Source organism: Corvus brachyrhynchos, unplaced genomic scaffold, assembly GCF_000691975.1.
Source record: "Corvus brachyrhynchos isolate BGI_N302 unplaced genomic scaffold, ASM69197v1 scaffold365, whole genome shotgun sequence".
Classification (NCBI taxonomy): Eukaryota; Metazoa; Chordata; class Aves; order Passeriformes; family Corvidae; genus Corvus; species Corvus brachyrhynchos.
Genome location: NW_008239544.1, coordinates 1,917,892 through 1,935,926, shown reverse-complemented (window position 1 = coordinate 1,935,926; position 18,035 = coordinate 1,917,892). Strand labels below are relative to the sequence as shown.

The 18,035-nt window shown below is 51.3% G+C and overlaps 1 protein-coding gene across 1 annotated transcript in view; it reads right to left on the bottom strand.

Moving 5' to 3' along the window:
• Positions 1–18,035, bottom strand: part of ZFHX3 (zinc finger homeobox 3) — an 86,787-nt gene that overhangs the window by 4,413 nt on the left and 64,339 nt on the right. Inside the window, 5 exon segments of the mRNA XM_008639224.2 lie at positions 7–614; positions 3,250–8,709; positions 9,204–9,306; positions 16,484–16,684; positions 16,875–17,008. Of these exon segments, the coding sequence (XP_008637446.1) occupies positions 7–614; positions 3,250–8,709; positions 9,204–9,306; positions 16,484–16,684; positions 16,875–17,008 (6,506 nt within the window).

Here is an 18,035-nt window from a genome sequence, read left to right as displayed (position 1 = left end):
CTGCAGACTCTGCTGGTATTGCTGGTACTGCTGCAGCAGTGAGCCAGGAGACAGCCCCAGCAGCGCCTGTGACAGTGCGGGGCTGTAGGGGAACAGCCCCTCCATGCCGTACATGGGCTGCAGGTACCCGCTCTGCAGGGCGCCAGGGATCTGTGGGGCGTAGTAGGGAGAAAAGCCGGGAACGAAGTAAGGAAGGAACTGGCTCGTCAGCAAGGTGGTGGGGTCCGAATTCAGGGCGGCCTGCAGCGCCTGGAGCTGGGCAGGCTCCACCGCGTACTCCATGGTGGGCAGCGGGGCCGCGAGGGTGCCTGCCGGTGCCTCCCCCTTTTCCTTCTTGGGCCCTGGCAGGGTGTCCCCCTTCCCCTTGGGTGCCTTCTCCTTCTCTTTTGCCTTCTCGTTCTCCTTCTCCTTGCGCTGTGCGGGGGGTGGCTGCTGCGGCTGCGGGGTCGTAGCTGGCGGCTGTTGCGGGGCCACGGCCGCCGTGGCTTGTGCTGGGGTGGGTGAGCTCAGTGCGGCCGGGGGCTGTTTATTTGGTAATCCAGAGGTGGGGAGGCCGGGTGAAGGGACGCTTGTGCTGGGCAGGCCCATCAGGCTGGGTTTGGGAGAAGTTAAAGCTGCAAGAGGGAGAGAGAGAGGTGTAAAGTCACTTGGTGCTGGGCAGGCAGAAAGCACGAGGAGGGTGACCCCAGTCCACCCCACAAGTGCCCTGGAGCCTCCATCTCCTCTGTATGAGGGCAGCGACTGGTCTGAGCTGAGGCATTGCTGCAGCACAGGTCAGAGAGCCCGTCCCTGCTGCTCACTCTGGAGAAGGGCTCCTGTCCCACTCCATGGGCTCCGTATGGTGGGGACATGCCCCCTCTGCCCCCATTGCCTGCAGCTGCCTTGGCCGCACTGCCCAGAGGCACTGACCGCATGATGGGTGATGGGGACAACCACCAGCACCCAGGATGACCAGCACAGCTGATGTTTTACTGACTCCTCTGAAATTCCCAAATGATTAACACTCATGTCAGGATCTGCTCTAACGGGTCCTTGGGCCAAAGGACTCCAGCAGCAGGATGGCGCCACGCCAAAGGGTGGGAATGCTCAGCACTGCTCGTCTTGCTAAAGTCTTTATAGATTGGCAAGCCCTGGTCATGGCAACTGGAGACTGACAGGCTAAACCTAATTTATTTTGTCCTTATTAGGCTGATGTTCATGAATCCACAAATCTCTGAAGCAACCCCTTCCTTCCCTCTCTCTAATGTCAGGGGCTCTGGATGCTCAGCTTCTGAGCAATTCCAGAGTTTATGTGGTGGTCAGACATCTCCCCTGGGCATAAGCATTGTGTTTTGGGTGGAATTAGAAGTGTAGTGAGGCTTCCTCATTAAGGAGACAGATTAATGGTGGAACGTGAAGCCTGTCCTTCTTCCCGACAGCAGGATTAGCCACTAGCAATACTGTCCCTGGTGCCAATTTCTGCTCTCACAGTGGCTGGGCGTGAGAGGAGTGTGCTCCGGGAGTCACCTCCATTAGTCATGACTGCTGCAGCTGGCAAATATGCTCCTGAAGAGGAACATTTTGCTTGGCAACTCCCTTGATGCCATTTGGGGAACTCCCAAAATAAAGCTCCAATGTCCCGTTGGCACAGCTCTGTACATTCCCCAGCTCCTGAGCAGGAATCTGCTGCAGAGGCTGCTCAGAGGCCAGCCTGGGCAGGAACAGTGGTGGAGCCGGGAACCAGCCGTGGAAGCATGGTGACTTTTATTTTAGGCTGTACTGCCAAGGAGCTGCAGAAGGGCCATGAGGAGAGTGGCTGGAGCAGGGAGGGTGCAGCCATGGCTGACCCAAACCCTTCTAAAACCTGTGTCTGCTCCTGACCTGGTGGTGAGACAGAATGATTTGTGACAACAGGACAGGTATGGAATGAGGCTCCACGCAGTGGCCCTGGAGATCTCAGATAAGGGCATGCTATGGATGGACACCATTGAAATGGATGTTTCCCAGCTGAACATCCCTGAGAGGTTCAAGTGAAGGAGCAGGAGGTAATTCACAGCATTCCTGGATGCATGGCCTTATCTGCTCTGACAGGCCTGGAGCTGCCATAGCCTGACCTTTGGAGTTTTATCTAAAGGCCACAAACAGTCTGTTTGACTTTCTAAACAGTTCAGTCCTGTCTGGGCAGTCACTGGCAGCATTTAAGATTCATCAGATGCAGTCCCATCTCCCCAGGATACATTCTGGGCTTTGGAGAAAAATAAAAGCAACAATATGGACTGAACTGCAAAAAAGTAATTTTAATTGTTGTTATAAATCTGGGGCACTAAGCAAACAGCGCAGAGCAACCTGCAATAGGGTGATGATATGATTTGCCAAGGAGATGCTTCTGGCCGAGAGCTTTGAAATGAGATCTGTGGTGAGAAGAGAAGGGTGACATGGAAAACCCCTCGCATGCACAGAGGCCCTTCAGACACATAATGAAACAAGGCCTTTGGATCACATTTTTTATGTCACTGCTGGTCACTGAGCTGCACCTTCCACTGCCACTGTTTCCTACATGACTTAAGACTTTCCACCTATCCACGACGTACAAAGGAAAGAAGCATTCTCAAAAGATAAAGTTCAGTATTTGAGATTAGGCTACCCAAAGGATTACGACAAATTTCATTTTTATGTAGCATTGTTAAGAAAAATCTTATTAAAATACAAACTAGATTTGTCCCACAACTACACCGTTGTTTGTTGAGGAGGTGTTTTCAGGTCATACCCAGCCATCACTCAAAACTGATGCTCGGCTGCACTGGGATTTGTCCCAGAGGTCACCACAGGGACATATAAAGATGCTCTGGGCATCTGTCACCAGTGCTACCATACACACCACACCTTTCCCTAGAAAGAGTTTGGATTTTTGAACGCTTGGGATGGTATCACATAAACTGAATATCAAAAGGAAAGGAATAATGAACAGTGTATTCAGCACATTAGTCCTTCTGTTCCATTGGATAAATCTATATCCCACTTCCTTGAAGGAGCTTCAGGATTTCTACACAGGGATATGCAGCATGTCTAGATGTTGCTCTAGTTCAGACTTTAAAACTTCCTGAGTTCAGGAATTATAGATAAAATACCTACTGCTTTTTTGCTGTGAAGTCAACATGCTGAACTAATGGGCCAGGAATCCTGTTACCAGTCATTCCCAAGGGAACAACTGCTTGTGCTATGTATGCACCAAGTGAAGGTGTGCCTAAGCAGGGTAACATCCGTACCCACCTGTGTTGGATGGAGTGAAGCCAGGTAAGGATGGGCTGTTGAGGCCTGGGAGCAAGACTGGAGGGATGCCCTGTAGTGCTGGGTACGCAGCAGGAAGGTTCAGAGCTTGCAGGGGGGTGTTGTCAAACATGCCCTGCTGTTGAGCTGCCAGACCAAGAACCTCGTTGGCTTTTTTGATTCGGTCCAGCTCCTGCTGAGCCATCAACTGACGTACAGTAGCTGGGTCGAAATACTCCTTTTCCTTATCCAACTGACTTCCAATGGTTTCTTTAACTTTGGAGATATGCTGTTGAGAGAAGATATGGTCACGTACAGACAGCCGAGCGCTGTACTTGATGCCACACAAAGTGCACTCTGTTTTGGGTCCCTCGTAACTTGTTTGGTTTATACCAAAATGCTTGGCCATGCTGAGTTTTGACTTCTTCTCTTTCGCCCTCGCATTCTGGAACCAGACCTGAACAACTCTCTTTGGCAGTCCAATGTCATTGCCCAGGACCTCACACTCCAGCATGGTCGGTGTCCTGTAGTCATTAAAGCATGACTTAAGAACCTTGAGCTGGAGATTAGTCATCTGCGTGCGAAAGCGTTTCTGCCCGGGCCGGTCCCCGCTTTCGCCAGATTTGCTGGCTGAACCACTTGCACCAGGGCTGGGTGAGCAGGGGTCTGCAAGGCTGGAGGTTTCACTATAGTCCACGGTACCTTCATTGTCATACTCTTTGCTGTAGAAGCTGGGAGCTGGGCTGACCAGGCCAGAAGACAGACGATCTTCATATTCAGACATTGCTATCATGGCTGCTTTAGTCAGACCTTCACTGGGTCCTGATGTGGATTTGGTTTCGGTTGCAATCCCTGTTGCACTGTCGTTGTCTGCGTTCCCTTCGTCTCCTGTGGTAGTATCTGTGATTGCAGTGTTGACAGAAGAGCAGTCATCGTTGTCCAGCTTTGTCTGGTCAAAGCTCAGATTGACTGAGGACATGGAGGGACTCTCGAAGTCTTCAATCCCTTCCACCTTAATGGAGGATGGACTCAGCAGGGTTCTAGGTGACAGTTCCATACTCTTGTTCACCGGGGAGAGGGGAACACTCTGTCCATCACTGCTAGTTGGTGGCATGTGGGAAAAGCTGGCTCCATCAAAGATGTCTCCTTTCATCTGGAGTCCCCCATCACAGTCTAGAAGCATAGCAGACAGCGTAAGGTTGTACCCAGCTCGCTTGGCCTCGTGCCAGTGACGGGATCGGATATGAGCTTCCAGAGCTGTCTTTGCTTTAAAGAGAGCTCGGCAGAAGGGACACCGTCTGTGGGCTTGGGCAGGCCCCACAGCTCTGAACTGCCCCTTCCTCTCTCGTGCACGGGTGTTCTGGAACCAAACCTGCACCACGCGCTTCTTCAAGCCCACTTCATGTGCAATGTGATCCAGCATCTTCCGTGTGGGGTTGGAGTCGAGCAAGTATTTCTGGTACAGAATTTCCAGCTGCTCAGGGGTAATGGTTGTCCTTAGACGCTTATCCCTTTGGGGTTCTTCTCCCCCAGTCCCACTGTCATTCTCTCCAGGGCTTGCACTGGCCTTTTCCTCCAGCTTTCTCTTCAGCGTGTTCATGGTGGATGTTGGAGTTGATGGTGAGGTGGCTGAGCTTGCTGGAATCTGTGGTAACGTTCCAGACAGCAGCTGGCTTGCTAGTAGTGGATTACTGGGATCAAAAAGCATGAATGGCATATCCAGTGTTCTGTCCAGGAATGGGGGGTGGATAAACTGGTTCTGTGCACTCAGGAAATGGAGCTGCTGATGCTCCTGCCAATGCTCGAAGGAAGGAAATGCCAGTTTACACTGGTCACACTGGTATGGGATTAGCTGAGGAGGTAGGTTTGCCAGCTGCTGAGGGGTGGACGTGTGAATAGGTTTGAGGGAGAGGTGTGAGAGCTGAGATGGACTTGGACTTGACTGTGACAAGGAGCACTGAGGGGGCTGAGGAGGAGGTGGCTGTTGCAGTGAAGAGGGGGAGGATAACTGTGAAATCTTTTGGTGTGTTGAACTTGTCTTTTGTTCTCCTTGGTCCTGTTGCTGCTGAGACTCTTGCTTTGGTTGCACTTGCTTCTCTTGGGTTTGGTTTTGCTGTGTACTTGGAGGTTCAGACTGCTTTGGTTTCTCATCTGTAGGTTCTACTTTAGAACTAAAGGTGGAGGAATCATCTGCCTCTGCCGTGAGCTGCAGAAAAGCTGAAGAGGTCGCATTGGCTGAAGATGTAGGTGTGCTGTAAGCTTGTGAGGGCATCGGTGTGCTGCAGGAGGAACTGGTTGGAGTCAAGAGCTCTATTGCATCCATAGAGTCTTCGTTCTGGCTATCATCCTGTCCATCCTCATCCTCATCTTTGTAACAAAGCTTTTTCTGGTGTTTAATGAGATCAAAAATGCGCTGAAAGACCAGACTGCACTTTTTGCACTGGTAGTTCAAGTTGCTTGTTCTAATGTATCTGTCATTTGTGAGCTCCCGTCGCTCCCCATCTTTGCCTTCTCCCTGATTCTCATAGTTTTTCCTAGCTTTCTGACGGGCATTCTGGAACCACACCACTATAACACGTGTTGGGAGGTTCAACAAGTTAGAAAGCTGCTCAAATTCATCGTCCTTTGGGTAAGCATTGGCATCAAAGAAGTCTTGCAGGACTCTGAGTTGGTAGTCAGTAAAGCGTGTTCGAGAGGACCGCTTGCTTCCCCAGTACTCCTGCTTTTGAGGCTCTGGAGAAGGAGGCCGTGAGTCTATCTTCAGCTCTTCCAGGCTGGTAATGGGAGGGTTGCTGAAGTTGTACGGGGAGTCCTTGTTGCGTTGGCGCTCCTTGAACAGGGTGTTTCTGAACCAGTGCTTGATCACTTTCTGGGGCAATCCCGATTTGTCTGCCATCTCTTTGATCTGTTCCTCACTTGGGGAATTGTTAATGTCAAAATACTGCCGAAGGACTCTGAGCTGGTCATCGGTGATACGCGTTCGTGGCCTCTTGTTCTGCTGCTGCTGGAGAAGGCTGGGGTTGAGCTGATGCTGGTACAACTGGGCCAAGTCAGCGGGCAGGGGGTCTACAGGGCCCAGCTGAGGCGGCAGCTGTGCTGGCAATGTCTGCAGGGGCATGGTTTGCATCATGAGTGGTGAGAAGATGGGCAGCTCCATAGGCATGGAGAGCTGGGTGAGTGGCACAGATGGCTGGGCTGGTGCGATAGTGGGAGAGGTGATTGGTGGGGCAGAAGTAGGGATGGCAGGAGCAGCAGCCGGCTGAGGAGGAGCTGGAGGGAGAGGAGGGGGAGGCGGTGGAGGCGGGGGCGGTGGCTCTGGGGTCTGCGGCCGCAGTGGGTACAGTTTGTCGTAGTGTTCTCTGTATTGTTTGGCAAATCTCTCTAACTGCTTAAAGGGAAAGTAATGTTGGTGAACATGCTCTTGGTGGCTCTTCAGGATGAGGATGTTTGAGAAGAACTTGCCGCACGTATCACACTCCAGCTTTTCTAAGTTCTCACCTTGCTCTGTCTTCCCATTTTTCTTCTGCCCCTTTTGCTTGTTCTCGTTGTACTGAATGACGAGCTCAAAGCCGAAGTTTTCCAGCAAGGCTTTGGTGGCGTTCCCCCTCGCATCGGAAGCAATCCGTGGAGGCAGTATGGAGGGCTCTGAACTGCTGCCTGGCACAAAGTCCTTCTTCTCTTTGGGCTTTAAGTTATCAGGAAGAGACTCCTTCAGTGTTACATTATTGTCTCCCCTCTCTGCGCTTTCCCTTTCCCGTGGGGTTTCTTTATCTTTTTCCTTCACTACGGATTTATTCTTCTTCTCTGGGTGCTGGCTCTGCTGTAACAGGACGGAGTGGGGTTGTGACAAGGACAGCTGACCTTGCTGCTGCTGCAAGAGCTGTGGATGGCTTTGCTGAGGGAGCTGAACTTGTGCCTTCAGGTCCTCCAGCAAACTTGGACCCGTCCCAGTCAATGTCAGTGCACCACTGGTGACAGGCAAGCTGACTTCTGGATTGAGCTGGAACTCAGCACTGGGGATGTAGAATGGGAACAGAAGATGCTGCTGCTGCTGCTGCAGCTGCAGAAGGGTCTCAGTTGTCATCGGAAAGTGTGGCAAAAGTGCTGGGTTGAAGAGCTGGGACTGCAGGAGAGCAGCCTGCTGCTGCAGCTCCTGCTGCAGGTGGGCCTGGACCTGTGCCTGTGCCTGTGCCAAGGTTTGAGCTTGTTGCTGTTGCTGCTGCTGCTGCTGCTGCTGTTGCTGCTGCCACTGCCTGGATGCAATCATGTCTGCCAGCTTCTTGCGGTTCACCTCTTTGGGCTCTGAAGGGGAGGAGATGTTAGTGCTTACAGCGTTACCCAAGGGAGGAATTCCCACACTGTCACTGGACACCTGGTTGAGCAGGCTGGGAATGGGAGTGGTGCCTGAAGTGCTTGTGCTGGTGGTTGCAAAAGCATTGCTGTTGCTGGCACTCACGGGGCTCGGTGTGGACGAACCCAGGGAGAGGCTGCTGCTGCTGCTGCTGCTGTTGCCGGCTCCGTTGCTGCTGGCGCCGGCCGCCTCCAGCTTGGCCGCACGAGCCTTGGTCTGGTGCAGGACAGACCTCATGTGGATCTCTAGAGTCGAGCTCTGGCTGTAGGCCACGTTGCAGGTGTTACACTTGAAAGGTTTGTTGTCTGGGCTGCTGGTAGGCTCGGGTTGCCCGGTAGCAGATTCTTGGAGGGCGCGTTTCAGTTTATGCAGATGAGAAACGGAATTGTAATGGACCAGGAGAATGTTCTTCTGCGTGAATGACTCCTTGCAGACTGTGCACTTGTATGGGCGAGATGGATCTAGAAATTTCTCCATAGTGAAGTTAGGGCCCTTCCTGAAGGGTAAGGCCCTTTTTGGTTCTGAGCCAGAGTCCTCTTGCACCGACCCCGAATCGCTGCCAGTTGGGCTCTGCTTATCTTCCAGGTCGCTCTCCTCTTCCTTATCTTCCTCGACTATTATTGTGTGGTCCTCAGCAAGCGAGGGGTCACCCATAGCGAGGAGGTCCCCGTTGACCAAGAGACCACCATACAGCTGCTGAATGTCAGCCTCACTCAGCTCCAGGTGGCTGGTTTCCAGGTGCTTTTTCAGGGCCTGGAAGGTTCGGAAGCTGCGCTGGCAGAGGCAGCACATGGTGGCTGCCCGGATGACGTGGTACTGGGAGTGGAGCTGCAGCTTCTCAATGGTTTTGAAGGCCAGGCTGCACTGATTGCAGCGGTACTTGTAGACGTGGCGGTCAGAGACTGGCAGCTGAGGCCGCTTGGCATGGACGTCATTGAAGTGTGTCTGCAGGGCTGCTGAGCTCTTGAACACTTGGCTGCAGCCCTTCTTCCAGCACAGGAAGCCAGAGTCCTCCCGGGCAGCGCTCGGATCAGCCGGAGTGGGCTTGGGATCCCCGCTGTGCTCTGCGCTGTCCGATGGCAAAAGGGTCTTCCCCACATCCTCAGAGATCTCTGTGAAAACAGAATTAGAGCGAACCCAAAAATTACACCAGCACACCATGGTAGATCAACACCCCCTTTCAGTCCTGAATACTCTGTGGTTTTTAATCTCCCACATAACAAGTATTTCTAACATTTCTCCTCTATCTTCATTCATTTGTTTCAATACCAGCCCATTAACCTCATCATGGCCCATTGCATAAACCTACACAATTTACTTCCTTGCCCACCTTGAATCTCTGGAAATTATTCACACACACATCCCTTAGTGCATTTATCACCTTCAATTCTCCCTTTCAAGCAAAAGCCATTCAGCCACCTCTGTCTTCACTGTTCCTTTTTGATGTCCTACCTATTTTGGAAAAAGAAGGCTCATCAAACTGAACATAGTATTTGAGTCTTGGTCCTATCAAAGAGAGGATTAACAGGAATGAAACTGCTCCCTGACCAGGTGATAAGAGTTGGGGGAGTGGTTGGGACCATGGACCTCATTGACCTGCACTCACCAGACTGTTTCCCCAGCTCCTCTGCGCCTGAGTTCCCATCCTTCTCTGGAGCAGCTGCTGGGAGGAACATGCTGCTGGGCATCATCACCTCAGGGGTTGTCACCTAGAGACAGGGGAAAAAGACATAGGGAGAGGAAAAACACAGGAAAACATTTTAAACATCTTCAGTGGCAAAACTAGACATCGGTATTGTGAAGTCAGAGGCGTCATTTTTCACAGCTCACTGAAGACTCGTATTTATTAGACAAAGCTCAAATCAGTCAAAAGTGTTTCTACAGTTACATTCTGGACATAATTAGCAGTGCACACTTGAAGAATAATCTTATTATTAATATTTTTCCTTTATGTGGAATTCAGACTTTGATCACTGACAATGTTTTGTCATGGGCTGTGAAACTTCTTGTGCAACCAATTAGGTAGATAAGTTGAAAGGCCCACCTTAAGCTGCTGAAAACATAATAAGGCCCCTAATTAAATCATACCTAGTAAAGTACACTGTAATCTTGAACCAGGGAGCATTGCAGCACTGTTTTCAAAGTGTATCGATGCAGGGAAGGGAGGGGCATGAGAAAGAAAAGTACAAATAAGGAGAGAGGTGACAAAGGAAAGGATGAATAAGGAAGGACTAAAGAGAAAGCAAATTGTGAAATAAAAAGCTTTTGTAACCCTTTCCTTGCTCTGACTGACGCGTTCCCTTTGCTCCTCTTCAAGTATTTGGCTAGATCCTGCACCAGCAAAACCAGTGCAGTGCTGGGACACCACCGCTCCTAAAGAGCTGAGAATCTGCATGGCTCAGCTGGAGGCTCTTTGGAAGAGCCAAATGCACACACTCATCCTGTTCTGTTCTTTGGATATACCTGGTCACAAGCCATCTCACCAGCAGCCTGCACATGGCTGGCATCAGATGCAGGACAATGAATGTCCTTCTGAATGTCTGGAGCCAGTGTCTCGCACTGCTGGAACGCTGCCTCACAGCACCGGACAGACAGACCCAGCACAGGGCTGCCCGTGCTGGTCACTGCCTGTGCCAAGTGAAGACTCCTCTACAGCCTCGAGCAGCTGCCCACACCACCTACACCCAGGCAGCGTTCCCCTTTCACCAGGTGCTCCTGGTGATGCCTGTGGTGCTCCTGCTCCCAGCCTCCCACTGGTGGGAAGGTGAGGCACAACTAAACACTCCCATTCAGGCGTGAGGCAAAACAAGCCTCTCCATCCTTCTGCTAGATATGGAGGGGGCATCTGAACCCTGGATTTCAGGAGAGAGAATGTGTGTGGCAGCTGCATGCCATTTACCCGGCTTTCTGCACAGCCAAGGACCACAAGGCTCTGAGTGAACTGCAGGAGATAGGAAGTGGGGAAGCTGAAGCTCATGGAAAATCTCAGGATGAAATGGTGGCACAGAAGTGGCTGCAGAGCTGTGAGCTGAGCTGTCAGGGACATAGAGCTCCCTCCCCTTCCTGGGCCATCCAGTGCGTGGCAGTAAGTGCCAGGTCCCATGGAGCAGGAGAGAAGGCAGCTGACACATCCCAGGAGGGGAGCTGAGCACATCAAACTCATTCCACCTTCTACTCTAAACGGAAGCATCTGATGGCTGTGGGCGGTGGGTTGGGAGACGTGAAAGGTCACATAGTAATTTCCAGTAGCTGGGCTCGGAGGAGGGGGATGAGCATGGACGCCGAGAAGGGGAGGCAAGAAGAAACCGTCCCTCTCAGCTCTAGCAGCAGGAAGAGCCTGCTTTCCTAGGCTCTTTAGGAATTATGAAAAATAAATCATGAGAAATTAAAAAAAACCCCAACAGAGTAGAAAAAGAATAAAATTATCTAACACCTCAGCTGCACATCATTATAGAGCTGTGGCTTTTCATAGGCGTTACAGTACGGCAGCCGTCCCCACCACCACGCTCAGTACGACGGATCAGTAATTGTTTTCATACACTTTAATTAGAAAAACTCAGATGGCTATGAATAATAATGGAAAAGAGAGACTTTTGCACTTGAAAGGTTGAAGTCAATCAAGTGTGAATGACGGCAAAAAAGAAAAAAAAAAGACACCAATTCATCAGGCCTCTGTTGTCTCGCCGCGTCTTTAATCATAATTCCTGATTGGGATTCAAGAAGGCAGTAAGCAGCGGTTCTTTGTCTGCCTTCACCTTCCGTCAATTAACTCTCCCCGAAATATAATCATCAACCTCACATGCTCCTCTGCATCTTAATCTGGGGCTCCAAACCTGTAAGTCCTGCCCTATATGTGTTTAAGTAATTACCTTTATCTACCTGCATCTCCACAGCCACCATTCCTTCCCTTCCTTCCATCCTCCCTCCACCACAGGGGAAAAAAAAAGGAAGAAAAAAAAGGCTGTGGTACATTAAATTGCTACAGGCACAAAATTCCCAAAGGCAAACAGAAAAAAAGCTTGGAAAAAAGTGCAGGGAACTAGAAATTCTGGGTATGGATGTGGGAACTGTGGCGGTGCGGCCATAGGCTGGCCTTGGAGAACAAACCACTGGAAACAAGGCACTGGTCAGCAAGTGGACCCACTCTAGTCCTCTGGCTCCATCCAGGCTGCTCCTGCCCCTTTCCTACACCATGATCTAGGGCAGGACCCTCCATCTTTTCATCCCTATGGACCAGCCCTGAGCAGGTGGCAAAGATACGAGTGCAAATGGGCTGCACATTCCAAATCACTTTGCACTGACACGGAATTCCAGACTGCTCTTTTGGAAGGGTTTGCCCTTTCACACTGCAAAAACATCTGAGGACATCTCATTTCCTTGGACCTGCAGAATTTGCCTTGCATGCTGAGGCTGCTTTTCATATAAACCAAGAGTGGGGGCATGATGGGGCAGGAAGGTGCAGTGGACCACGGCTCCCTGGCAGGTGAGACAGGAGCGGTGCTCTGCGACACAGCATTTTGTACTGCAGATGTATTTCATGCCATGAACTGTTCCAGTAATCGAAAGGAGTGTGTTTATCTGGAGCACAGCCCGTGTTAGTGCGTGCGGCTGTCAAATGCTCTCCACCTCCCTCTCACCTGCACAGGAGATACCTGGTGTGTCATCCTGGCATCCCTCCCCCTCCTCGACTTCTGTCTACCTGTTTCAATGTCTCCAACACTGTTTTAGAATGGCAACACATCAGTCAGTGTGAGCCATTACTAAAACACAACCCTCCAGCTGTGAGTTCAACAAATGTGGCTTGTCTCCTCCCTTCCCTTCTCCTGTTCATACCTGTTCTTTTCTGTCTAACACCAAACTATACCCCCTGTGTGGCTGCAGCTACCATCTCCTGGCCCACAAGTCACCAGCAAAGCTCACTGCAGCATGGCACCTCCGTCTCAGTCACCCTGGATCCTGTGCACAGCCTGAGCACCATCCCCTGCAGCTCCGATGGGTCCCTCTCAGTTCTATTGTTACCACACAGAAGGTCCTTAGACGATGGGAGGTTGCTGGACAAGCCTCTCTGCTTCCAAGCACCCTACCTTTTGGGTGAAATTCAGACCCCTTAGCAGATAAAATGTCTTCATGATGATGAGATCCATGGAGAGGCAGGCACAACCCCACTTCAGTGGCCATTTCTATGGACACAGTGGCCCAGTTGAGGACTGTTACAGAGCACCTGAGGGCTGACGGGCCAGGTCTCCTGCCTCCCTGCCCCACCAGCATCCATACACCCTGACACCTACAAACCTGTCAGCCCTCTGCAGAACAAGCAGTGGGCCCACTCCTCACTGGTGACAAGCTCCAGCAGCGACAAGCACAGCTCCTGCCACCTCCAGATCTACTGGATTTTTAACAACCAACTGCAGAGCTGCTCGTGTGCAGAGCTGGAGGCTCAGAGCCCAACACCCATCAATATGACACCCGCATATTGCTGACATGCCCAAAAAATTACTCTTAGCTGGTGTGAGCAGCCAGCTCCCCTCACACTGCACCTGCCTGTGCTGACTGTCCATGGACACCAAACAAGGGTACAGTTCCTCTGAATATACCCCAAAATGCTGAAATCATGTGGCTCTGAAAAGAAAACCTCTAGAAGAGGTCTGAGGAGATACATCACTGTCCCCATGTCTATGAAACCAGGGGAAATACAGACGGGAGGGAAGGTTCCCCACCAGACAAAGGAGGTAATTTCCATTACAAAGAGAGAGAGAGAGGGTGCTGGAGTGAAAAGCTTCATTAGACTCCGAGAGGCAAAGTGATGGCAGTATACCAAGGTCACTTCTAATTTAGACCATCTAATTGGCAAACATGGCTCCAAATGGCTATCATCTCACAGGGCTCAGAATTAATGAAGCCCGATTATTTTCATTACCTTCATCCGAGATGGAGAATGAGACACAGAGTGAGAGGGAAAGGGGGGAGAGGGAGGGGGTGAAAAGGAGGGAGAGAGAAAAATTGAGTGACAGCAGAAGGGAGAGAGCAATAAGAAAAGACAATGGAAAAGAGGGTAAAAATGTAAAGATAGCAGGAGGGGGAAGTGAGATGGTAGAGATGGGCAGGAATGACTCCTGAAGCAAGGGAGAAAAGAAAAAGATGGAAAGATGGCTGGAACACAGGGAAGATGCCCTAAACTGAGGAAGAGAAAGCTGACAGCAGAGATGACGAGACAGAAATGTGCAGAAGGATAAGGCTGGCTGCGGGAGGAGGGAGAGCTCCCGCTCCTGGAGGCTCTTGGGAAGCCGTCCTCTCTCCCAGCTCCAGCCCATCAGTCTTGTCAATCGCCCGCGCGGGCGAACTGCACTTCCCCCTCATTACGGGCCCCGCCGAGTCGAGCAGGCCCAAGCAGAGGCTGCCATGGGAAAGATGGCGCCTGGCCCCACTCAGAGAGGCTGAGATGCCACAGAAAGAGAACTCGGCTACGCTCATCCACCAGCCCCATGTAAGGGAAGCTGCAGGAGATGGGGGGACAGTGTGAGCCCCAGCCCCTGTCCCTGTGTGGCACTGGGGCACGGCATGCGCTCTGCTCCTCAGGCAGCCCCGCCAGCCCCTGTCCCTGCATCGGGGCCAGTGGGAGGACATGGGGGTCCCATGGGACAGCCAGCCCTGCTGCTCACTGATATGAAAAGGAGGGAGCACGACCAGGCAGCTTGGAGATGCTGAGCGCAAGCAGGAGCCGTTACCATGGCAACAGACATATTAGACACTGCAGGTTCCTGAACGGCGTCTGATAAGTTGTTATTAACTGGAGCCTCCTCCAATGCTGCGCGCAGACACGGTGCGTCGAGAGGGACCCGGCTCTCAGCTACGGGGCTGCAATTCCCTCGCGGTGGCACCAACACCTGACGTGCGCATCAAATCAAGATGGGATCTTCACGAGAATGAGCAAAATTACGATCCTCCAATACTGCCATGTTCTGCACAAACTGTACTGACTGCTCAAAATGTTGCCGTAGAATAATACAAAAAGACCCACCTTCTTCACCCCATGCTGTGAGACCTGGAGGAGGAGAAGCCTCTCCCCAGATGTGTCTCCAGGTGCCAGAGGGAAGAAAGGTGGGAAAACCTGGAATACACATGACGATGAGCATCATGGCTGGGCCAGTCTCTGCTGATCCTTGCAGAGCATCGCGGCCCTGCTCTAGCACAGCAGGTGCGCTCACCTAAGGGACTGTCCCTGACCTGCTCTGCAGAGTGTCCTGAGCTCCGTCACGAGAGGTGCCTGCTATTCCCTCATATCCTGGAGGACATGTGCCTGAGGATGGACCAACCCAACACTCCCGCTCCAGACCACACATCCAGACCACACACCCTGCCTGGCTCAAAACAAACCATTCCACACCAGTGTAACAGCTACCCTGAACAAACTGGTTACACCTGCTGGCCCAGGGAAGGGGCTTGGCTTCTGCTCCCTGCTCTGAGAAAGCCAAAACACCTGCCACTAATGTAGTTAGGAGGTGAACAAGAGCCGTTCAAGCCCCCAGAAGGTATTTACACACTTGAGCAGCACCAATGAAATGGCCACAGGTCACAGAGGCCGTGGTCTCTGGGATGGGACAGCTCCGTGACCCAGGTGTGCAGGCGGCCGGCATGGCGCAGCTACATCCTGAGAAGCCCTGAGGGGACAGGCAGCTGGTAATGCAAAGCAGGAAGGTAAGAGCATAAAGGCCCTTATGGAGTGGGAACTGGAACAGGCTGCCCAGAGAGCCTTTGGAGTCTCCTTTCCTGGAGATACTCAAATGCTGTCTGGACACAATCCTGAGCAACATGCTCAAGGGACCCTGCCAGAGCAGGGCGGTTAGACTGGAGCAATTCCAGTGGTCCCTCCCAAGACTACTTATGATTCTGTGACTCTGTGACTTCTGTATTCGAGAAGGAATCATAAAAAGAACCATGGGATCATTGAAGACCCTTAGTCTTCCAAGTCCAACCATCAACCCAATGCCACCACCACGTTAAACTGTGTCCTCAAATGCCATATCCACATGATTTTTGAACACCTCAAAATGAGGATGGTGACTTGACACCTTCCCTAAGCAGCCTGTGCCAGGGCTTCCAATCCCTTCCATGAAGAAATTTTCCCTAATATCCAATCTAAACTTCCCCTGGTGCAGCTTACAGCTAGTCCTCTTGTCCTGTCACTTGTTATGTGGGAGAAGAGACCTACCCCACCTGGCTCCAACCTTCTTTCAGGGAGTTGTAGAGAGGAAGAGTGACAGAAAGAGAAGACAAGAAAACTGTAAGAGAACAGCTGCGCCATGCTGCATGTGCTTGCTCAGAAGATGTCACAGGAAGGAGCTGATAAAGGACATCAGTGTTATAACAAACACAGTGTTATTCACCTCCAGTGCCAAGAACTGGCAAAAAAGGGAGAAAACAAGCAGAAACAGGGTGCAAGAAAAAAACACAAAGAGAAGGAATTGGCAGGAATCAAAATAAAAACTTATTTTATAAACTTGATGACAAGTTCTTAAATGTAGACACCTTGCAACAAATATTATACCGAAGAAACAACAGGAACAATATATCCCATCAGCTTCTGCATCTTCCAGAAGCTTCTGCACAAGCTGCCATCCCATGCACTGACCTCATCAGGTCAAGGAAATAGTATTTATCCTGATTTCCCAGGGAAATCACTCAACACTTGAGCTTCACAGGGCTCAAGCAGGGACACAACATACCAGGGTGCAGCAAACCTTGATGGCAGAGCTCTGACATGTGAAGGAGCTGACCACCACAGCAACTCTCTGCTCCTCACCTTTGTGGGGACAGTGGTGGACATGTCAGGATGGCAGTGGACACGCTGGGATGGCAGCAGCAACGCTTGCTTGCACAGCCACTTACCGTCATGATGAGTTTCTCGACGCAGTCAGGTGACACGCTGTGCAGGTGGGTGAGGTGCAACTGCAGGTGGATCTTGTTGTTCAGCATGTCCTGGCAGAGTGGGCAGCGGAGCATGGGCTGCACCGAGTGCTGGGTCATGGCGTGCACCCGCAGCCGGTTCACGTCTGTGTTGCTGTACTTGCAATACGGACACTGGTACATCTGCGGAGCAGACACATGAATCACACAGCTCCTCCAGCTGCTACTTCCCTCTCTTACAGCCAGGCTTCAATAATTTGATGCCTTCTACCACCAGTTACTGCCTTTCATCCTCTTTCTCCCATTTTAGTCTTTGCTTTTGGCACATTGGAAACACATTACCTGCACAGAGAGACAGGTTCTTCCATCTTACCTGCTCTGATTTGGTCTCCTCTGAAGTTTTTGACCACTTAAAGGAGAGAGGTGACTCAGAGCTGCTGGGAAACGCTATCCGCTTAGAGGATGCTGGAGGCTCCGTCAGCTCCTTCTCTGGCTGGCTGGCTGGTGCTGCAACAAAAAGTGATTAACATCAGGACAGCCCAAAGAGGCCTAGGTTGGACGATGACAGTGCTTCCATTTTCTGCTTGACACACACCCTAAGGACTTGGAGGAGGATGAATCTGAGGACTAACCTATGTCCTACAACGCACACCTGGCGAAAACCAGTTTATTCTTCCTGATCTCCCACAGCAAGGGAACTGTGTCACTGGTGGTCAGAAGCAGAAAGACCTCATCTGTTTCTGGGGGCTGCTAACAACCTGCATGTGCAGGAGATGCTGGGCCTGTGGCTGCATTGGACACACAAATGCTTGGCCAGATGGTGAAGGCCCATGTGTCACCTCCAGGAGCAACTGGATTTACTCGGTAAGGTAGAACTCATACCCCTGGCTGACCCAGGGGTATTCTACATACAGACACTCTGAAATGCATTTGCCCTGGAGAGGGCTGCTGGTTGTGGCTGTCAGCCCCATCGATGGCACCTGTGCTGGCAGCAGTGGTGCTGTTGGGATGGCTCTGGCCAGCTCAGCCCACACCTCCAGAGGAATGTGCAGATCTGGTGCTTCCTAGCACATAGTCCTGCCAAAATCCTGATTTCGGCGGGACCCAGCCAACAGGACCCAAACGCTCCCACTGTGATAAGCCGAGGAAAGGCCATTTTATACCACTGAAACAGAGAAATGCAAACAAGCCCTGAAGTCAACAGCAAAACACTCCACGAGTTGTGGCACTGGGAGAAGCACATCCCTGACCTTTCTCCTCCCTCGAACCCTGGCTGCCTTCAGTACATAAATTTGTGGGACATCTATTATTTAAAAACTGTAAGGACAAGTATATTATACACAGCCCCCGTCTCCTCCTCCCCGAACACACATTCATAACGGTACTTTAATCTGTCTCGAATCGACTTCAAACCCATTTCGCCCTTAATGGGAGTTATTCATTTTCACTTGAAAGGTAATATCTGACAGCTGGATATTTAATATGATGGATCAGCTGCCGATTAACAAGGCGCTGTAGCATTCTCAGGCCAGCC